The sequence below is a fragment of the Erythrolamprus reginae genome, chromosome 6 (assembly GCF_031021105.1).
Source record: "Erythrolamprus reginae isolate rEryReg1 chromosome 6, rEryReg1.hap1, whole genome shotgun sequence".
NCBI lineage: Eukaryota > Metazoa > Chordata > Lepidosauria > Squamata > Dipsadidae > Erythrolamprus > Erythrolamprus reginae.
Genome location: NC_091955.1, coordinates 42232392 through 42256169, shown reverse-complemented (window position 1 = coordinate 42256169; position 23778 = coordinate 42232392). Strand labels below are relative to the sequence as shown.

The following is a 23778-nucleotide window of genomic DNA, read 5'->3' as shown; positions in this document are numbered from 1 at the left end:
TAAGCAATCAACACCTATTCTCTGTACTGAAGGAGCGGGTCCAGCAGTCATGTGGGACATACCCAATAGATGTGTCCCTAGGGAGGGGTTAGTTGGCTATCATGAGAGATAATGGATTGGAGAACTCTTCTGCTGAAGGCAGCATTCACTGAAGCATAAGAGTCAATTTTATAGTGCCTTATGAAGGAGTTGGGAGAGGCCCAGGTGGCCACCTTGCAAACTTCCTCCAAGGGGGTCTGAGTTGCCCAAGCTGCTGAAGTGGCTGCACTTCTTGTAGAGGGCGCCATGATGCCTCGTGGAATATTGAGGGATGCTGACTCGTAAGCTTTAGAGATTGTCCCTCAGATCCAATGGCCTAATATGGTGGATGAAGCCTTGGCCCTCAGAGATCTGGGGTGGAAGGCTACAAACAAGGTCCTGGTACATTGGATATAGATCCGCAGAGCTCTAGTGAGATCCAAGATGTGCCATCTAATGGAGAGATGGTGGTTTTGGTTAGAGAAGAAGGAAGGCAATACTATATCCTGCGATCTGTGGAACATGAAACTGACCTTTGGTAGAAAGGTGGGATACAGTCGAAGGACTACTTTGTCCGAATGAAACTGGCATAAGTCCTGGCGAATGGAAAGAGCCGCTAGTTCAGATATGCGTCTGTCGAAGGTGATTGCCACCAAGAAGGCTACCTTATAGGACAGGTGTCTGGAGGAAGCAGAGCCTAACGGCTCATATGGTGCTTGAGTTAGGGAGTGCGGCACTCAAGGTAAGTTCCAGGATGGATATCTGTGGACAGTGGGAGGCCTGAGGTTTGAGATGCCTCTTGACAGCTCTTCTATTTCAGGAAAACTGTGTAGCGGTTGTCTGCGGGGTCCTGCCAGGACTGAGGATAAGGCTGCTAGGTGCCACCAAAAACAGTGTTGGCTGAGAGACCTAGATGAAAACCTTTCATGAGGAAGGACACGATCCTGTGAATGGGGATGCACAAGGAAGAGAGGCCTTCCTGTGAACTCCACTGGTGGAATTTAGACCAGGTATGGTTGTAGATCCTGTTGGTAGAAATTCTTCTAGATTTTAGGATAACTTCCATGTTGTCTGGATCATAACCTCGAAGGTCTAAGTTGCGCTAGATAACTGCCAAGCGGTGAGGTGGAACCACTCCAGGTCTGGATAGTGAGAGACCTCCTGCTACAACATAGCCCCCGGGGAGTCACCAGGGGGCCTGGATGGATAGCCGCTGAAGATCTGTGAACCAGGGCCAGCGAGGCCAGTGAGGGGCTATCAGTATAATCTGGGCCTGCTCGGGGAGAATCTTGTGGATTACGTCTGGCAGGATTGGAATTGGGGGAAAAGCATATAGTAGACCCTGAGGCCAAGGAGTTCTGAGTGCGTTGGTTGCTTCTGCTCCTGGGGACGGGAATCTGGAATAGAATCTAGGGAGCTGAGCATTGATCGCTGTCGCGAACAGGTCTAGCGACGGGTGACCGAATTTGAGGCAGATCTGTTGGAATAGGTCCGGATGGAGGCTCCACTCTCCTGGGTCCAGAGTTGACCGGGAGAGCCATTCCACCTGCACATTGAGAACTCCTGATATGTGGTCGGCCGATAGAGACTGAAGATGTCTCTCCGCCCAGAGACCCAGCTTCAGTGCTTCCTGCATCAGGGCCTTGGACCGGGTGCCTCCTTTATTTTATTTATTTATTTATTTATTTATTTGTTTGTTTGTTTGTTTGTTTGTTTGTTTATTTATTTATTAGATTTGTATGCCTCCCCTTTCTGTGGACTCGGGGCGGCTCACAACACAATAAAACAATTCATAAGAAATCTAATAATATACAATTCAAAATTTAAAATAGTTTAAAAAACCCATTTTTAAGCAGACATACCTACCTACAAACATACCATACATAAATTATATAGGCCCGGGGGAGATATCTCAATTCCCCCATGCCTGACGACAAAGGTGGGTTTTGAGGAGTTTACAAAAGGCAAGGAGGGTAGGGGCAGTTCTAATCTCTGGGGGGAGCTGGTTCCAGAGAGTCGGGGCTGCCACAGAGAAGGCTCTTCCCCTGGGGCCCGCCAAACGACATTGTTTAGTTGACGGGATCCGGAGAAGGCCGACTCTGTGTGACCTAATCGGTCGCTGGGATTCGTGCAGCAGAAGGCGGTCTCGGAGATATTCTGGTCTGATGCCATGAAGGGCAACCAACAATTTGAATTGTGCCCGGAAATTGATCGGCAACCAATGCATACTGTGGAGTGTTGGTGTAACATGGGCATATTTGGGGAAGCCCATGATTGCTCTCGCAGCTGCATTCTGCACGATCTGAAGTTTCCGAACACTTTTAAAAGGTAGCCCCATATAGAGAGCATTACAATAGTCGAACCTCGAGGTGATGAGAGTGTGAGTGACTGTGAGCAGTGAGTCCCGGTCCAAAATAGGACTGCAACTGGTGCACCAGGCGAACCTGATCAAACACCCCCCTCGCCACAGCTGAAAGATGGTTCTCTAATGTTAGCTGTGGATCGAGGAGGACGCCCAAGTTGCGGACCCTCTCTGAGGGGGTCAATAATTCCCCCCTCCCAGGGTAATGGAAGGACAGATGGAATTGTCCTTGGGAGGCAAAACTCACAGCCACTCCGTCTTATCCGGGTTGAGTTTGAGTCTGTTGACACACATCCAGGCCCCAACAGCCTCCAGGCACCGGCACATCACTTCCACTGCTTCACTGATTGGACTTGGGGTGGAGATGTAAAGCTGGGTATCATCAGTGTACTGATGATATCTCACCCCATGCCCTTGGATGATCTCACCCAGCGGTTTCATGTAGATATTGAATAGCAGGGGGAAGAGGACCGACCCCTGAGGCACCCCACAAGGGAGAGACCTTGGAGTCGACCTCTGACCCCCCACTAAAACCGACTGCGACCGACCGGAGTGGTAGGAGGAGAACCACTGAAGAACAGTGCCTCCCACTCCCAACCCCTCCAGCCGGCGAAGAAGGATACCATGGTCGATGGTATCGAAAGCCGCTGAGAGGTCAAGAAGCACCAGGACAGAGGATAAACCCCTGTCCCGGGCCCGCCAGAGATCATCCATCAACGCGACCAAAGCAGTTTCCGTGCCGTAACCGGGCCTGAAACCCGACTGCTGGGGACCTAGATAATCGGCTTCTTCCAAGGACCGCTGGAGCTGGAGCGCCACCACCTTCTCAACAACCTTCCCCATAAAGGGAAGGTTGGAGACTGGACGGTAGCTATTAAGTATGGCTGGGTCCAGGGAAGGCTTCTTGAAGAGGGGGCGCACAAGCGCCTCTTTTTAGGTTGTTGGAAAAGACCCCCTCCCCAAGGAAGCGTTGACAATCTTCTGAACCCAGCTCCCTGTCACCTCCCTGCTGGCCGAAACCAGCCAGGAGGGACACGGATCCAGTAAGCAGGTGGCGGAACTCACAGCTCCAATGGCCTTGTCCACTTCATCAGGTGTCACCAGATCAAACTGTTCCCAGACAAGTGGACAAGTACGTGCCCCAGTCACCTCGACTGACTCGTTGTCAGTCGACTCTGTTTTACAATTAGAGTCGAGATCCGCACGGTTCCGAGTGATTTTATCAGCGAAAAACGTGTTAAAATCCTCGGCACTACTCTGTAAGGGCTCCCCAACTCCCCCCTGATTAAGAAGGGAGCGGGTCACCCTAAACAGAGCGGCCAGATGGGATTCTGCTGATACAATCAAGGCGGCATGATACGCGCATTTTGCCGCCTTGAGCGCCACTTTGTAAGTCTTAATAAAAGCTCTTACAAGTGTTCGATTGGATTCAGACTTACTCTTCCTCCATCGCTTCTCTAGACATCTCTTCTGGCATTTCAACTCCTGGAGCTCCTCGTTGAACCATGGAGCTCTACAGGATCTAGCGCCACGGAGAGGTCGCAAAGGTACAATCCGATCAAGAGCCTCCGCTGCAGCCTTGTTCCAGGCCTCCGCAAGAGACTCCCCTGAACTGTGGACGAGTGCATCTGGAATAACCCCAAGCGCCGTCTGAAAGCCCTCTGGGTCCATCAGGCATCTGGGACGGAACAACTTAATCGGTTCCGCCTCCCTGCAGGAAAGGATTGGAGCCAGGAAGTCAAGCCGTAGTAGAAAATCGTCCAACCATGACAAAGGCAATGCTTCTAAGCCCCATAGTCTCAGACCATTACTCAATTGCTCAGAGAGGAATACCATGTCGGGTGCGTGCCCTCTCTCGTGAGTTGGACCCTGAACTCCTGTGCCAGTCCAGAGGCTTCGCCGAGTGACGGCAGGTTGAAGTCCCCCAAGACAATAAGTCCGGGGAACTCCACCGCCAACCCGACTACTTCCTCGAGCAGCACAGGCAGGGCTTTTGACACGCAGCTGGGAGGCAGGTACGTGAGAAACAAGCCCACCTGAACCCCTAAGTCCAACTTCAGCAAGAGAGACTCGCAACCCGCAATCTCTGGAGGAATGAGTCTACGTAGGCAAAGGCTCTTCCCTGGGGTCGAGGTTGATGCCATATCTCAAACCCAGCTGGGCAAATTTCAGAGAGAGGAACTCCTCCCTCTGGGCCCAGCCAGGTTTCAGTAATACATGCCAAGTCGGCCTCCTCATCCAGGATCAAATCCCGGATGAGGAGAGCTTTATTTACCACCGACCTGGCATTGAGCAGCAGCAACCTGAGTCCAGGGCCAGAATTACAGTCATCACCAGTGCACAAGATTGAGCTCACGGAGCCAGAACAAGGGATTGTTATTAAGCAACGATCCCTCGTTCCCCTGGAATGGCTAACTCCGTGGCCCCCGCCATATCTGCCTCTCCCCAGCAACACCGGAATATTCCGACCCTCTGCCCTCTCCCCTCCTGCCTCTCCAGCGTCAGGTGGGCCAAATCTATCATTCATACTATTTCCATTCATCTCATCCATACCATAGCCCCACCCACCCCAACCATCCCACTCATACCAATCATTCATCCCATATACATTATTACATCCATCCCAGTCATCCATTAATTAAAACCCCCAATAATATTAAAAATAGATTAAATTAGTAATAATTAAAAACACTAATAAAATATATCTAGAAATATAAATAGAAAATAGAAAATAGAAAAAGTTCATACTAAAGTGCTAGAATATAGGATATAAATAGATCAATTGACATCAAGTCAGCAGTACAACAGCAGTTCTAATAGGTGTATTCTGGAAAGGAGGTTCGATGTTTAGAAAGAAGTCCTGGCATGTTGTTCTTCGGTGCCAGCCACTGCCACTGGCTGGCACTCTCAGGTCTTTTCTCTGAGTCCACAGTCGCTTTGTTCTTCTAATGTTGCAATATTTCCAAGTTTCCAGTTCAGTTAACATTTCCAGTCCTCTGTAGTCCCAGCGGTATCCAGAGCCTCCACGCAACCACAGTCCATTGGTGCTCACAATATATTCCTCCTCCTTGTCTGCAGATGTGGCTCTTTGTACCATATTGTCCGTTAGGATCAGGACATGTTGGTTGAGGATGTGTGGTTTGAATCTCTTGAGGGCTAGCGACACTGCTTTCAGTTCTAGCCAATTGATAGGCTTGGTTTACTCCTCCATTGACCACGTGCCTTGGGCTATCAGTGTGAGCTCCCCAGTCCAGCAGACTGGCATCCATGGTAATGGTAAATTGGTCTGGAATCCTGAATAGGGATCCTTTGTCCAGAGCGGAGGAGGTCCACCATGAGAGGGATCTCAGGATGACAGGAGGGATGAGAATGGAGTGTGCCGAATTGCTGGTTCCTGATCTCTGGAATGGCAACAAGAGCCATTGGAGTTCCCTGGCATGAAGACGGACCCAAGGAATGATACCAATACAGGACACCATCTTTCCCAATAGGGAAGACAGGGAGGCAGTGGAGGCATTTCTTTGGGACCTGATTTACTGGAACTGGCTGGATAGCCCTAATAGTAAGCAAATGCGGAGACGGGAGGAAGGGGATCTAGGAGAACGGCAAGATATGAAATGTTTGGGGGGAATGGAGATAAACTCCAATTGGAGCCCCTAGTCAACAGTAGAAATAAGCCAGGGGTCCTTACAGGAATGGCACCAGCTGGAAGAAAACCAGGCCAAGCCCCCCAATGGGAATAGAGTGGTCATCACCACCTGGACCTTTTAGAGGCCCTCGAGGAGGAGGAGCCCCTCTGATAGCGAGACCCTCTGCCCATGGGGTTCCTATCTGATTGGGAACAAAAGCGGGAATTATACTGACCTGAGTTCCTTTGAAATGCGAACCCCTGATCTTGTTGGCGATTGGACCGCCGAAAGGGCTGAATCATTTTAGTAGCCTTCTTGGTAGTAGGAGACAGGATTTTCTTCTTATCAGTGGTTTCTGTAAGTAGAGGATCAAGTAAATCACCAAATAATAGCTTATGATTTAGGGGACCCAAGGAGAGCTGCCACCTGCCTCATTCCTGCTTGCCAGGGGCGAAGCCAGAGAAGCCTCCTGGCAACTGTTGATGCAGCCACTGATTTTGTCACAAATCTAGAGGATTGCAGGGTGGCGTCCGCAATGTACTGGGTCGCTGCAAAGACCTTGTTGAGGTCCTGCTGGCCCCTCAAGTCATCGGGAGGAATATGCTGTTGAAGTTGTTGTAACCACAGAAGCATGGCTCTATTAAAAAAGGATGCTGATGCTGCGCATTTAATAGCCCAGGAGTCAGCAAAGAAACATTTCTTGAGCATTTGCTCTAGACGTTTGTCTTCCGGCTTTAAGATTTCTTCTGCCTCACCAGGCATGGCTGCTGCAGAGTGCAGAGTCTTGACTGGTTCGTCTGCTTTGGGAAAGAAAAGAAGATCCTCATAAGAAGGTGAGGCTTTGTACAGTTTCTTATCTTTGGAGGAGGGATTAGAACCCAAGGCTGGGTGATCCCACTGTTTTAGCAAAGCATCCTTAAATAGTTTAGACATGGGGATGACCTCAGTATCTTCCTGCTCCTCCATGAAGAAGGGGAGATTTTCTTCCTGTGGAGTTGCAGAGGTTGGTGCAGGCTTGTCCTGACCTGAGAGACCTGTGGCTGCCCTGGCTTTGAGTAGTAGAGACTTAAACAACCGAAAAGGAAAAATAGTAGAGGATGGTGGAGTCTTGATTTGAGATTCTTCATCCTCAGACAGGGCTTGGAATAGGTCATCCCTATCTTCAGGATCTTCATCATCCTTGTTTTCCTCCTGAGAGGATGAGGCCCGAGGAATGGTTTCAATTTCATCACCAGTAGGCCTAAGGTCCTGGGCATTTCTGGAAGAAGTGCCTCTCTTGGGAACAGAAGAAGTCATAGCCTTTACAAATTACAGGGAAAAGGTCTTGAACCAAAAATTGGGAGAAGCAATATTATAATTCCCAAGAGGAAGAGGGCCCAAGCTCCTAGACCCAGGAGTATCTGCCACTCAAAGATAATCTAGATCAATCCAGGATTCATGCCAATGAGTCCAGATAGGCTAGGCCTCACTAATTACACAACCAAGGCACACTGGTTGAGAGGTCTAGCACATGAGTAAAAGCCTGAGACTCTCACAGCCTACTCTGGGCCACACGGTGGACTAATGGCGCCAAAGGCCTGTGCGTGAGCGGGCCGTTGGTGACGGAATTAATGGGCGCTGAGGGCCTTTGTGCCCCAAAAGCAACACTCAATAAAGAGTTTGACTAAGTCCAGGGGACAGAACAAGCGTCCTTGTAAAACATCCCACTCCGCAGGAGGTAACAGAAAGAAAAACAAGCCAATAAAAACCTCCCAGCCGAGCAGATTTAGAGGAAAATATACACAGCAGGCAGCAGCAAAGCAATGCAATTACGCAATTAGCAGAAAAGCTTCTCCATGGCTTCTCTGCTTGGAGCTGAGCCCAGGAGGGCTGGCTGAAGGCTAAATCCTTTTGTTTGCCGATAAGAACGAACAAAGGCTGATTACTTATCTTTTCGGTTTGATTTCTACTGAATATAGTAGAAGGGAAGGTGTTTGGAGAGAAGCTGGGCCACCACACGTCCTACCGGTAGGAGGACTGAGCAAATTCTGGGGAAGGGGCGGATCCAGCAATCTTTTTAAAGACAGGCTCAGTCCTATGCAGATTGGACGGCGAGCAACCCACGTGACTACTGGACCCGCTCCTTCAGTACGGAGTACCAGCATTTTCTGGATTGTATTTATGTGTGAATTATATCTTAATATTCATTAAGCACCCTTTCAATGCTGAAAATCAGCATTCTGAAAGAACAGTAAGCCTTCCAGTGCATATTTAGGAATAGTTGAAATTTTAAACTTTTTAAAAGGCTATAGGTTTGTAATCAAACTCTTAAGTTTACATTTTTTTAAATAAAGGCGTAAATAAATATATGCCATTTTAAAAGATAACATAGGTATATTTATTTATCCTGCAAATCTGCTTTTATCAGTAGCATTCATATCTATGCAGGAAGTTAACAAACAATAGTGAATAAGGCCCTGTCCAGATCATATGCTTAGTGTTTACAGTTTAGAGCTGTAGCTTGAAACATAGGATATAATTCAGGGACTGGACATCCAATGGTCCCCAGTCATAAAACTGGAAAAGCTATTCTCTAGGTGACACAAAAAGTGAAACAAGCAGAGGCATTCTGGTTTTACACTCAGTAACGTCTGGAGGAAAAAGATTCCATATTAATCTTCATAACTTTACCACTTCAAAAACAATTCGAATTTTGTTATTGTTTTATAGTTGTCACAAAGACGCTGAATTTGGCATCAACTTTGGAGTTGGGTATCCAAAAAATTTAAAACATAGAATATTTCTTCATTTCTCCGCTTATAAAATCTTTATTTCCTCCTGGAGAAAATTCATTTATCTGTTCACTAAGCATCAGTACTAACACTGATGATCAATAATGGATACTACATAATATGAAATACAGATTATTCCAAGATTTGTTAGGGAATGAAGTACAGTGGTACCTCATGATACGAACCCCTCATCATACGAACTTTTTGAGATACGAACCCAGAGTTGGGAATTTTTTTGCCTCTTCTTATGAACTTTTTTCACCTTACGAACCTGCCAAGCCGCCACTGAGATTCCCCGGACTTTCGTTGCAAGCCATGCACAGGTTTTTGCGATCCTGGGAAACCCCACCTCCTGATTTCCGTGTTTTTGCAATGCTGTAGGGAAATCCCAGGTCGGGGAATCCCAGGATCGCAATAATGGGTGCTCTGCTGGGCAGAGTAGGGGGGACAAAAACAGGAAGAAAAGACTCATGGAGCTCAAGGGAGGAGAAAGGTGTGGGGGAGATGAAGAGAGTGAGGTGGGCAAAAACGGGAGGGAAAGGCTCATGGAGCTCAAGGGAGGAGAAAGGTGTGGGGGAGATGAGGAGAGAGAGGTGGGCAAAAATGGGAGGGAAAGGCTCATGGAGCTCAAGGGAGGAGAAAGGTGTGGGGGAGATGAGGAGAGAGAGGTGGGCAAAAAAGCGGAGGGAAAGGCTCATGGAGCTCAAGGGAGGAGAAAGGTGTGGGGGAGATGAGGAGAGTGAAGTGGGCAAAAATGGGAGGGAAAGGCTCATGGAGCTCAAGGGAGGAGATAGGTATGGGGGAGATGAGCAGAGTGGGGTGGACAAAAACGGGAAGAAAAGACTCATGGAGCTCAAGGGAGGAGAAAGGTGTGGGGGAGATGAGAGAGAGGTGGGCAAAAACGGGAGGGAAAGGCTCATGGAGCTCAAGGGAGGAGAAAGGTGGGGGGAGATGAGGAGAGAGAGGTGGACAAAAACGGGAAGAAAAGACTCATGGAGCTCAAGGGAGGAGAAAGGTGTGGGGGAGATGAGGAGAGAGAGGTGGGCAAAAACGGGAGGGAAAGGCTCATGGAGCTCAAGGGAGGAGAAAGGTGTGGGGGAGATGAGGAGAGAGAGGTGGACGAAAACGGGAAGAAAAGACTCATGGAGCTCAAGGGAGGAGAAAGGTGTGGGGGAGATGAGGAGAGAGAGGTGGGCAAAAACGGGAGGGAAAGGCTCATGGAGCTCAAGGGAGGAGAAAGGTGTGGGGGAGATGAGGAGAGAGAGGTGGACGAAAACGGGAAGACTAATGGAACTCAAGGGAGGAGGTGTGGGGGAGATGAGGAGAGAGAGGTGGGCAAAAACGGGAGGGAAAGGCTCATGGAGCTCAAGGGAGGAGAAAGGTGTGGGAGAGATGAGGAGAGAGAGGTGGGCAAAAAAGCGGAGGGAAAGGCTCATGGAGCTCAAGGGAGGAGAAAGGTGTGGGGGAGATGAGGAGAGAGAGGTGGGCAAAAACGGGAGGGAAAGGCTCAGGGAGCTCAAGGGAGAAGAAAGGTGTGGGGGAGATGAGGAGAGAGAGGTGGGCAAAAATGGGAGGGAAAGGCTCATGGAGCTCAAGGGAGAAGAAAGGTGTTCGCCTCAGCTTTGTCTGTCTTACGAACTTTTCACCTTACGAACCTCGTCCTGGGACCAATTAAGTTCGTAAGATGAGGTATTACTGTAATTGAAATCACAAAATTCTCAAGTGATTATGCACATAAAAGATGCAAAAGGGTAAATATTGCTATTTTAATAAACATCATTGAGATTAAACAAATATTCAACTCTCAAATGAAAAACATTTACAAACGAAAAAAATGAATTGTATTCAGATTCATAGTATTAGTTTAATATAACCTAACCTAGTCTAGGAACAAATCACATATCTGGATAATCTGCCTAGGAAATACTGCTTTATTACTTTGGTATCTTTGTTAGGTCTAAAATACAGTATTAATAACCAGATTATGATACCAAAATAAGATGATTTGTTTCACATCATAATTTAGAAGTTATCCTTAGATCATAGTTCAAATTTCATGGAGAATATCTATTTTTTTAAAAGTTAGGAAGTATTTAGAAAAATTGGATGAGTAAAAGCACATAAGATCAATTCTAGTCCAACAAGCCATGGTTTATTTAACAGCAATTCTGAAAATTAGTTTAGCTTTTAATTGTATAAGCAACCTCATCTTACTTGTACTGTTGATGATCTTTAGTACTTCTTGTTTTTGCCATGAACCTTTCAGCTAACTTTTCAAGACTGCGTGAATATTCCATTTCTATTTCTGCCTTTTTACGAAAGAAATCTTGTAAGTCTTGAAGAAGCTGCATTCTCATCTCCGTTTGCTGCTCCAGGCATTTTTGTTGTTCTATTAGCTGAGCTCGAATTTCTAGATGGAAACATAACAATTTGGATAGAAGTTTACTAATTTACCAGCAATATTTCTCATATGCATACTTTCATGAAGTTTATACCATACAACAGGGGTCCCCAAACTTTTTACACAGGGGGCCAGTTCACTGTCCCTCAGACTGTTGGAGGGCCGGACTATTAAAAAAAAACTATGAACAAATCCCTGTGCACACTGCACATACCTTATTTTAACGTAAAAAAACAAAATGGGAATGTACTATTTAGAGGGGGGGGGAAAAGAAGTTTGAAATTCATACATGTTTGTTTTGTTTTTAATTTTCTTTTGTTAACATCTGATTGGCTATACAAGGTTTTCTTGGTTTATAGAAAAATGTATAAAAATATTTATAGAAAAATATATAAAGAAAGAAGGAAGCACTTTGGCATAATGGTTAATAAGTTAGAAATATAATTGGTGTTGTACTTTTTGAAGGAACATTAAGGAGGGAACTTAATTAAAAGAAAATTATGTACCTGGATGACAACATTAGGAAAAAAAAACCGTTTGCAACTTTTTTGATGATTGATATTAGTTACTGACATTTTATTCAGGGAAAATTAGATGGTACATTGTATTGTTTGAATGTACGTTGAGAGAAAAATTTAAAAAAAATTACACCCCCCCAAAAAAGTCCATCCTTCCTCCGCTCCTCCATTCATTTCATTCTTCCTTCCTTTCTTGTTCCCTTCATTTCTTCTTCCTTCTTCCTTTCCTTCTTCCTTTTCCCCCCATTTCTCCTTCTTTCCCCCCCTCCCTCCTTCCCACTTCTCTCTTCCCTCTCCCTTTTTTCCCTTCTTTCACATTTGTTTTTTTCCCTCTCCCTCCTTGTTTCCCTCCATCATTTTCTCATTTTTCTCTTTTTCTCTCTCACATTCCCTCCCCCTCTCACTTGTTTTCTCTCCCTCTCTCTCTTGCTTTCTTTCTCTCTCTCTCTCTCTACTTTTCTACTCTCTTCCTTCCTCTCTTCTTTTTTTCTGCCCTGCAACACGCTGTGGGGCAGTCGGCTGCAAGCAGAAGCTCCAAGACGGGAACAAGAGCCGGTCTTTCTTGAGGCTGAATTGTTGCAGCCTCTGCTTCCGGGTGAAGGGATCTCCTTGGTAGGCGGCCTCAGAGGCTGCAGCAACACAACTCCGAAAAGGACTGGCTGTTGGTCCCTTGAAGCTGCCACCGCCGCCACCCACTGCGGAGATCCCTTCGCCTGAACGGAGGCGGAGGCGGGTTCAAGGGACCAACAGCCGGTCCTTTTCGGGGCTGCGTTTCTGCAGCCTCCGAGGCTATCCAACAAGGAGATCCCTTCGCCTGGAGGCGGAGGCGGCCGCAGAGGCTGCAACAATTCAGCCCCGAGAAAGACCGGCTCTTGGTCCCTTGAGCCCACAGCCGCCGCCGCCTCCGTTCGGGCGAAGGGATCTCCGCAGTGGGCGGCAGTGGCGGCAGCTTCAAGGGACCAACAGCTGGTCCTTTTTGGAGCTGCGTTGCTGCAGCCTCCGAGGCCGCCCACCGAGGAGATCCCTTCACCCGGAGGCGGAGGCGGCCACAGAGGCTGCAACAATTCAGCCCCGAGAAAGACCGGCTCTTGGTCCCTTGAGCCCACCGCCGCCGCCGCCTCCGTTCGGGCGAAGGGATCTCCGCAGTGGGCGGCAGTGGCGGCAGCTTCAAGAGACCAACAGCCGGTTCTTTTTGGAGCTGCGTTGCTGCAGCCTCTGAGGCTGCCCACCGAGGAGATCCCTTCGCCCGGAGGTGGCCTCAGTGGCTGCAACAATTCAGCCCCGAGAAAGACTGGCTCTTGGTCCCTTGAGCCTGCCATCGCCGCCTCCATTCGGGCGAAGGGATCTCTGCAGTGGGCGGCAGCAGCAGCAGCTTCAAGGGACCAACAGCCGGTCCTCGTTGAGCTGAGCTTCCTTTGGCTTCCTTCGAGGAGGCAGGTGAGTTTTGCAGCTTTGCCTTGAAGGAAGCCAAAGGAAGCTCAGCTCGGGGGTGGGCCTGAAGCAGCCGCCGCAGCCGCCTACTCCGCCCCACGCTTCAGCCGCGCCGGGGCCAAGTAAGCCGAGGCTAAGCCCGTCTCCCCCGGCTCCAAGCACAGGGCCCGGGCGTCGGGTAAGCATCGGAAGGGCCTCACTGTCGCCTGGCCCGGGAAAAGCTCCCCTCCCTGCGATCCGGGACGGCGTGGACGTTAACAAGTTAGTGCATGGGGGGGTCATGATAGCTTGTTTACTGCCCCCTCCAGACGCTCTTGCAGGGCTTCTGGAGGAGGAGGAGGTGGAAAGCCAGGGGATGGGGAGGAAAGCAATTGGCCAATTTCTTTCTCGCCTTTAGGGAGAGGAACTGTTGCTGCTCTGCCATAGGGTGCTTTCCTCCCCGCCCCCTGGTTTTCCTTTTCCTTGCCGCCGCCAGAGGCTGAGCAGCAGCGTGGAGGGGAAATTTGGGAACTTAGTACTGTGTATAGATGGTAAAATATTGTATGCTGCTGCGGGCCGGGTAAATTGCCTCAGCGGGCCGCCTCCGGCCCGTGGGCCGTAGTTTGGGGACCGCTGCCATACAATTTAGGAATAATCAAATCATTAGCAAGAATGTACAAATGGTTCATGAACAGGTTACATTTGATGCTTGTCAAAGGAAATATGTTAAACTTGTAATGAAAAATAATTCATTGGTTATCAGTAAGAATTTTGGAGAAATTAAAGGAATTGCAGTCAAATCCCGAGTCTACGGAGAGGGGTGGCATACAAATCTAATAAATAAATAAATAAATAAATAAATCAAATATATTGTTTCCACATTACAGATCTTGGGCAGTACTACTTTTTTTTTACTCATAGTAATGTCTGGAGGAGACAAATGATTCCATGTTAATCTTCATAATTTTACATAATGATGTAACTACCCGTATATACTCGAGTATAAGCCGACCCGAGTATAAGCCGAGGCACCAATTTTTGCCACAAAAACTGGGAAAACGTATTGACCCGAGTATAAGCCGAGGTTAGAAAATGCAGTGGCTACTGGTAACTTATAAAAATGGAAAACAATAAAATTACATTAATTGAGACATGTTTTAGAATATTTATTTTAAAGAAAACCAGTAAACTAGCTCTGTAAATTTAAAAGAGGGTAAACAAATTAACAATATTAACAATAAATTAAAAAGTAAAAAAAGTAGCTCGATCAGGAACAAAGCTAAAACCTAAGAGTTAAAATCCTTCAAAACTGGATTCCTTCTCATCATTAATTGGATTTACATTATTGTTCTGTTTTTATATATGCTGTGAGCCACCCTGAGTCCTTGGAGAGGGATTGCATACAAATCCAATTAAATAAATAAACAAACAAACAAACAAATAAATAAATAAGTGTATCCAAAGAAGAGCTTCAGCATTAGCTGCTGTGAGGTTATCAGCATAGAAAACCAAATAGATAGATAGATAGATAGATAGATAGATAGATAGATAGATAGGTAGGTAGATAGATAGATAGATAGATAGATAGATAGATAGATAGATATAGATAGAAAGATAGATAGACAGACAGACAGACAGAAAAATAGATAGATAGATAGATAGAAATAGATACAGATAGATAGATAGATAGATAGATAGAAAGAAAAATAGATAGATAGAAAAATAGATAGATAGAAAGATAGAAAAATAGATAGATAGAAATAGATACAGATAGATAGATAGATGATAGATAGATAGATAGATAGATACAGATAGATATAGATAGAAAGATAGATAGACAGACAGACAGATAGAAAAATGGATAGATAGATAGATAGAAATAGATACAGACAGACAGACAGATAGATAGATAGATAGATAGATAGATAGATAGAAAAATAGTTAGATAGAAAAATAGATAGATAGAAAGATAGACAGATAGAAAAAGAATTCCTGTCTAGCTCTGCCTCATAACACATTATTAGATCCTATCCAAGCAAGGGCAGCAACTACCACAAAATACCAATGCAGAGAGAGCAAGGAATAGTTTACTCACCATTGCTTTTTTCCCCTCTCGGTTGGAGCAAATGGCTGCCTCTGCTTGAGCTAGGGAGAGGAACTACGGCATGCGAGAGGGGACAAAAGCTGGTGCTTCCTCGCTCTGGCTCAAGCAATGGTGCCCTCGTGTGGTGACTTTGTCAATGACCCGAGTATAAGCCGAGGCTGTGTTTTTCAGCCCATTTTTTGGGCTGAAAAACTCGGCTTATACTCGAGTATATACGGTACTTCAAAAACAATTCAAATTATGCTGTTTTTGTATTTGATCTTGTATCTGATCTTATATTTGATGTAAACTTTGGGTTAAGTGTCCAACAAATTTAAAACATAGAATATCTGCTTTTTTTCTCCATCTCTAAAATACTTTTTCCCCTGGAGAAAATTCATTTATATGGTCATTAAGCATTAACACTGTACAGAATACAGAATATTCCAAGATTTGTAAATTTCCTGGCATGGTTTACATCATTTTAGAAATGATGCATCCTCTTATTTTGAATGTGCTAAACAATTACATTTTCTAGATTGTTATGAAAAATGGAAGCTGTTTGGTAGTCTAGGTCATCATGACCTTTTCATCCCGAGTGGCTTTCAAGTAAATTAGCTGCTGAAGTTTTCTGAATACTATTGTAAATCTGAATCTCTTCCTAAAGACTTAAACATCTTGTTTGCGGAATGAAGGACAGTAAAAAGTAGGTATGTCCAAAGTAACACATCACAGAATGACATGATGTGTTAAACTCTGCGAAGTGAGAGGAGCAACTCTATATTTTATAAATGTTTCAGCTTTATTCACTTTTTTTTCTAAATGCAAAACACACACACACACAACATTGTTAGTCTTAGGAATAAATATTAAGATTCTCTTCCTTCTTCTGATCTTAAAATTTGTTCATAATCTTCCTCAAGTCATGGTTCTGTATATTTTAGTAGGAAATTAACAGTATAATAATATGTAATTATGTAACACATGTTGACAACAGTAGAAATTCAGAATGTTAACAAAAAAATCATCAAGCTTCTGCCTTTGACAGAAAAGAATTTAGTTTGATGATTTGAGAACCATGAATCACAATACATTCGTATAGATAACAGATCCAACAGCTGCAATGTTAAATGAACAAATCTAGCATGACGAAAAGAACTGAGTCCAAAGCACCAGAGAACTCTTATAGTCTCAGCTATCCTCTTTCCCAAAACAATATTTTCTATGGAGGAAGCTGACAAATACAGATGTAAGTCACTGAATATTATATTATATGTATTAGATTTGTATGCCGCCCCTCTCCTCAGACTCGGGGCGGCTCACAACAATAATAAAACAGTGTACAATGAACAAATCTAATATTTAAAAGAAAATATCTAAAAACCCATTATTTAAAAAACATACAACACAAGCATACCATATGTAAAACTATATAAGCCTGGGGGAGATGTCTCAATTCCCCCATGCCTGGTGATATAGGTAGGTCTTAAGCAATTTACGAAAGACAAGGAGGGTGGGGGCAGTTCAGATCTCTGGGGGGAGTTGATTCCAGAGGGCCAGGCCTGCCACAGAGAAGGCTCTTCCCCTGGGGCCCGCCAGACGACATTGTTTAGTCGGCGGGACCCGGAGAAGGCCAAATCTGTGGGACCTTATCGGCCGCTGGGATTCGTGCGGCAGAAGACTGTCTCGGACGTACTTTGGTCCAATACCATGTAGGGCTTTATAGGTCATTACCAATACTTTGAATTGTGACCAGAAACTGATTGGCAGCCAGTGCAGGCCATGGAGTGTTGGAGGGACATGGGTGAACCTAGGTAACCCCACAATAGCTCACGGCCACATTCTGCACGATCTGAAGTTTCCGAACACTTTTCAAAGGTAGTCCCATGTAGAGAGCATTGCAGTAGTCAAACCCTGAGGTGATGAGGGCATGAATAACTGTGAGCAATGACTCCCTGTCCAAATAGGGCTGCAACTGATGCACCAGGCAAACCTGTGCGAACGCCTTCCTCGCCACAGCTGAAAGATGATGTTCCAAGGTTAGCTGTGGATTGAGGAGGACGCCCAAGTTGCGGACCCTCTCCAAGGAGGGCAATAATCCCCCCCCAGGGTAATGGATGGACAGATGGAATTGTCCTTGGGAGGCAAAATCCACAGCCACTCTGTCTTATCGGGGTTGAGTTTGAGCTTGTTGACACCCATCCAGACCCCAACAGCCTCCAGGCACCGGCACATCACTTCCACTGTTTCACTGACGGGACATGGGGTGGAGATGTATAACTGGGTATCATCAGCACACTGATGATACCTCACCCCATGCCCCTGGATGATCTCACCCAGTGGTTTCATGTAGATATTAACTAGCAGGGAGGAGATGACCGACCCCTGAGGCACCCCACAAGGGAGAGACCTACACGTCAACCTCTGACCCCCCACTAACATCGACTGCGACCGACTGGAGAGGTAGGAGGATAACCACTGAAGAACAGTGCCTCTCACTCCCAACCCGTCCAGCCGGCACAGAAGGATATCATGGTCGATGGTATTGAAAGCTGCTAAGAGGTCAAGAAGGACCAGGACAGAGGACAAGCCCCTGTCCCAGGCCCACCAGAGATCATCCATCAGCATGACCAAAACAGTTTCCGTGCCAGGTCTGAATCCTGACTGTCGAGGGCCTAGATAATCGGCTTCTTCCAAGGACCACTGGAGTTGGAGCACCACCACCTTCTCAACAACCTTCAACAACCTTCACAACAACCTTCTCAACAACAACCATAAAGGGAAGGTTGAAGACTGGACGGTAGTTATTAAGCACGGCTGGGTCCAGGGAAGGCTTCTTGAGGAGGGGGTGCACAAGTGCCTCCTTGTAGGGAGCCGGGAAGGACCCCCTCTCCAAAGAAGCATTGACAATCTCCTGGACCCAGCTCCGTGTCACCTCCTGGCTGGCCAAAACCAACCAAGAGGGACACGGATCCAGTAAGCAGGTGGCGGAACTCACAGCTCCAATGGCCTTGTCCACTTCATCAGGTGTCACCAAGTCAAACTCCTCCCAAACAGGTGGACAAGGATGGGCCCCAGTCACCTCAACTGACTCGTTGTCAACTGACACTGCTATCCAATCGGAGTCGAAGTCCGCCCGAATCTGAGCAACTTTATGAGCGAAAAATGAGTTAAACTCCTCGGCACTGCTCTGCAAGGGCTCCCCAACTCCCCCCTGGTTCAGAAGGGAGCGGGTCACCCTAAACAGAGCAGCTGGGTGGGATTCTGCTGAGGCAATCAAGGCGGCACGGTACGCACATCTTGCCGCCTTCAGCGCCACTTTGTAAGTCTTAATGTGAGCTCTTACAAGTGTTCGGTCGGATTCGGATATACTCTTCCTCCATCGCTTCTCTAGACGTCTCTTCTGGCATTTCAACTCCCGGAGCTCCTCAGTAAACCAAGGAGCCCTACGGGGTCTAGTGCCACAGAGAGGTTGCAATGGCACAATTCGGTGAAGAGCCTCCATCGCAGCCCTGTTCCAGGCCATGGCAAGAGACTCTGCCGAGCTGTGGACGAGTAAATCTGGTAAAACCCCAAGCGCCCTCTGAAAGCCCTCTGGGTCCATCAGGTGTCTGGGGCGGAACCACCTAGTCGGTTCCGCCTCCCTGCGGGGCAGGATTGGAGCCAGGAAATCAAGCCGCAGTAGAAAATGGTCTGACCATGACAAAGGCAACACTTCTAATCCCCTTAGTCTCAGACCATTACTCGATCGTTCCGAGAGGAATACCATGTCGGGTGCATCCCCCCCCTCGTGAGTTGGACCCTGAACTACTTGAGTCAGGTCCATGGCTGTCATGGTGGCCATGAACTCCTGTGCTAACCCAGAGGAACCGCCAAGTGACAGCAGATTGAAGTCCTCCAGGACAATGAGTCCGGGGAACTCCACCGCCAACCTGGGCACCTCTTTGAGCAGCACAGGCAAGGCTGTTGATATGTAGCTGGGAGGCAGGTACATGAGCAGCAAGCCCACCTGGACCCCTAAGTCCAACTTCACAAGGAGGGACTCACAGCCTGCAATCTCGGGGCAACGAGTCTACATAGGCAGAGGTTCTCCTTGGCTATAATAGCCAGTCCCCCACATTCCTGGGGTCGAGGCTCATGCCATACCTGAAACCCGGCTGGGCATATTTCCGAGAGAGGAACTCCTCCCTCTGGGCCCAGCCAGGTTTCAGTTCCGCATACCAGGTCTGCCTCCTCATCCAGGATCAAGTCCCAGATGAGGAGAGCTTTATTTACCACCGACCTGGCATTGAGTAGCAGCAGCTTGAGCCCAGGGCCCGGGTTTCACTTGTCACCAGTACCCCGGGTTGAGCTCACGGGACTGGAACAAGGAATTGCTTTTAAGCAGCGATCTCTTCTTCCTCCCGCCATATCTGCCTCTCCCCAGCAGGGCCAGAATATTTTGGCCCTCTGCCAAATTCTGCATTCATACTATTCCCATTATTCCAATACATACCATCCCACCCACCCACTCATTCATTTCATACAAATCACCACACCCACCCCAATCATCCATCATTTAAAAAACCCCATGTTAGCTATAAGTAATAATAAACCCCTTAATAATTAATACTAAAAACATTAATAATAAACCCCTTAATAATTAATACCAGCAATATCAAATTTACTTTAAAAATTAATATTAAAAATATATGTATTAAATTTTTAAATTGATAAAGTTCTTTTTTTCCCCCAATATTTTTAAATTAATTTTCTTAAAATTGACACACAGACTTACAAACATTCAACATAAAGTGTGGGGATGTATCTTCCCCGCTTTTCTCAAAAGTATAAATGCAGATATAGAAAAAGGAATACATAGTTAAATACATAATTTGATACTACTAATACAAAAATATCTAATAAGGAAAAATTGATATTATAAGAAAGAAAAATAGTTGTAACTAATATAAAACCAAACAGTCTTATCAATTCTATGTATATAAACTAATTCTAGTATTGTTCTTAAACAGAAAAAGGAAAATTTAAACCAAAACATCTATATTTATTTTTAATTTTCTGTTATTTTTTTTTCTTATCTATCCATACATAAACTTTGTTCCATGTTTCATAAAATTTCGTTTCTTCTTGATCGTTTAAGCGTCTTGTCATCATATCCATTTCCGCGCAATCTAATATTTTTGTAATAACTTCCTCTTCTTTGGGGATATTTTCCCCTTTCCAATTTTGCGCGTAAATAATCCTTGCCACTGTGAAAATATGTATAATTAAATACAAAACTTCTTTTTTGTAATTTTGGTTAGTAATTCCTAGTAAGCAGAACTCCGGGGTAATTTCTATGTTTTGCTTTACTATCTCTTTTGTCATTTTCTCTATCATTCTCCAGTACATTTTAGCTTTGTTACATGTCCACCATTGGTGGTAGTAGGATCCTATTTCTTTCTTACATTTCCAACACAAAGGTGATGTCTTGGGAAACATTTTTGCTATTCTACTTGGTGGGAGATGCCATCTATAGAACATTTTAATTTGATTTTCTTTTAAAGAAACTGATTTTGTCATTTTCCAGTTGTGCATCCAAACTTTCTCCCATGTGTCTATATCTATTTCTTTGCCTATACTTCTACACCACAGTATCATACTGTCTTTTAAAGTTAAATCAATATTCTTGTGAGCAATCAAGTATTTGTATATTTTCCCAATTACTCTGTTTTGATTTATAGTAATTAAGTCACTTAATAAATTTTTATTTTTATTAAATATGTAAAGTATGCTGTCTTTCTGGTATCTAGATCTAATCTGTGCATAGTGCCACCAATCAATTTGTATCCCTTCCTCTTGTAATTTAATTCTAGTTTTTAATTTCATTTGATCATCTAACAAGTCTTTATATCTTATTATTCTTGTATCCTTGATAGAATTTGGATGTATTATTGCATCTAATGGGGCAACCCAATCCGGAATTGTTAAAAAGTGGTTTTTCCTTATATCTTTCCAAACATCAAATAAGTATTTTCTTAGTGTATGTCTTTTAAAATAAGAATGGTTTTTATCTTTATCATACCATACAAAGGCATGCCAGCCAAGCATAAGGTCATGTCCTTCTAATTTTAATGTTCTCTTATCCTCTAAGGTTATCCAATTTTTAATCCATGTTAAGGCGGCTGCCTGATAATATAATTTCCAATTAGGGAGGGCAAAACCTCCCCTCTCTTTTATATCTTCTAACATATTTATCTTAATTCTTGCCTTTTTGCCTTGCCATAGAAATTTTCTAACCACATTTGTTAAATTTTAAAAAAAATTTGCCCCTGGATTTATTGGGATCACTTGGAATAAAAATAAAACCTTGGGTAAGATATTCATCTTAATTGTGGCAATTCTTCCCAGAAAAGATATTTTTAAGTTGTTCCATATTTCTAAATCTTTTTTAATTTCATTAATTAATTTTATATAATTATCATTTTTTAATGTTATTGTTTTGGCTGTTAACCATATTCCCAAATACTTTACTTTTTTAACTATTTGTATTCCAGAGATACGTTCTAAATTGTTTTCTTGTACTTTATTCATGTTTTTTGTTATAAATTGTGTTTTATTTTTATTTATTTTCAGACCTGCTACCTTACCATATTGTTCTATTGTCTGGATTAATCTTGGTGCTGTGGCTATCGGATCTTCCATTATAAAGGTCAAATCATCTGCAAAAGCCTGGACTTTATATATCTCTTTTCTAACGGTTAACCCTTTTATCTTTGGATCTGCTCTTATTTTTATTAATAGTGTTTCTAAAGTCATAATGAACAGGAGGGGTGAAATAGGACATCCTTGTCGAACTCCTTTATTTATTTTAAACGCTTCCAATTGCTCATTGTTTAATATAATTTTTGTTGTTTGTTCTGAATAAATAGCATCTATTAAATTGACAAATTTAGGGCCAAATCTCATTTTATTTAGTTGCATTTTTATAAATATCCAATTAACGTTGTCAAAGGCTTTTTGAGCATCTAAAAACATTAATGATAATGTTTTATCTGGATGTTGCTCATAATATTCTAATACATTAATAATTGTTCTAAGGTTATTTTTAATCTGTCTGCCTGGCAGGAAACCATTCTGGTCTGAATGAATTTTACTATTTATAACTGTTTTCAACCTATCTGCATATATTGCGATAAATATTTTATAATCAACGTTTAATAATGATATTGGTCTATAGTTTTTCATTTTTTCCATTGCTGTATCCGGTTTGTGAATTAAAGTTATCAAAGATTCAGACCATGATTTAGGAATTTTGCCCTCTAACCTGCATTCATTAAAGATTTGCAGCATATTATTTCTTAATGTTTCATTTTCTATTTTATACCACTCTGCTGGAATGGCGTCTGGTCCTGTGGCTTTATTATTATTTTGCTTCTTAATAGTTATAAGGAGTTCTTCCAGTGTTATGGGACTCTCCATCCTCTCCTGTTGTTCTTCTGTTAACTGGGGTAATTCCGAACTTTCTAAATATTTAAATACTTCATCTTCCTCTATATTATCATTTTTATACAATTCTTTAAAAAAAATTTGTACTATATTTGCTTTTCCTTCTGTATCATATTTTATTGTTCCATCTTTATCTTCTAATTGTTTAATTAATTTAGATTGTCTCTGTTTTCTCAGTTTATATGCTAACCATCTACCTGGTTTATTGGCATGTTCAAAATATTGTTGCTTAGCTCTTTTTATTTTTTCCAGCATTTGATTCTGTTCTTCCAATCTAATTTTATGTTTAATTAAATTTTTTTTCCCAAATCCTTATTTTTCATGTTTTGTTGTGATATAAATTCTAGTTGTTTTAATTCATTCGTTAATTGTTCATATTTTCTTTTCTTTTCTTTGTTGTATTTTGCTGTGTAAGATATTGTTAATCCTCTTATGTATGCTTTAGTTGCGTCCCATAAGTTTTGGGGAGTAGTATCTGTATTTTTATTAATTTCAAAGAATGTTTTTAATTCCTTCTCAGTCCATTCTTTGTATTCTTTCTCTTTCAGAATATTTCTATTCATTTGCCAATTGTAATGCTTTTTACTATTTCTCATATAGACTATAACTGGGTTATGATCCGCCCATGTGTTAACATCTATTTCCACCTCTTGTATATATTCTGCTGTTATTTTAGGAGCCCACACCATATCTATTCTAGTCCAAATTTTGTGGGGGTTTGAATAGAAAGTATATTGCCTTTTTTGGGGGTGTCTTTCCCTCCAAATATCATTCAATAGTAATTCTGCTTTCATTTTCTGAAAAGTGGAGGGTAATAAATTCTTTTTTTTCTTTTTATTATTTTTTTTCTCCCCCGAGTGATCTAATTGTCTATTTGTTATTGCATTAAAATCGCCAATAATTAACATATTTTCCAAATTTAACTCTATAATTTTTTGATGTAGTTTTTTATAGAACGTAATTTGATCGTCATTTGGGGCATATATGGAAACAATAGCAAGAGGTCTGGGTTCAATATTAACTTGGACAATCAAAATTCTACCTTCATTATCACTAAATAATTGTTTGGAATTTATAGAACTCTCAACATACATTGCT

The 23778-nt window shown here is 43.9% G+C and overlaps 1 protein-coding gene across 2 annotated transcripts in view; it reads right to left on the bottom strand.

Annotated features, from left to right (window-relative positions):
- The window catches only part of SRGAP1 (SLIT-ROBO Rho GTPase activating protein 1), a 214757-nt gene that overhangs the window by 120559 nt on the left and 70420 nt on the right, over positions 1-23778 (bottom strand). For both annotated transcript variants that reach the window (XM_070755623.1, XM_070755624.1), the window contains exon 2: positions 10995-11190. In XM_070755623.1, coding sequence (XP_070611724.1) covers positions 10995-11190 — 196 coding nt within the window. The remainder of the gene's footprint in view (positions 1-10994; positions 11191-23778) is intronic.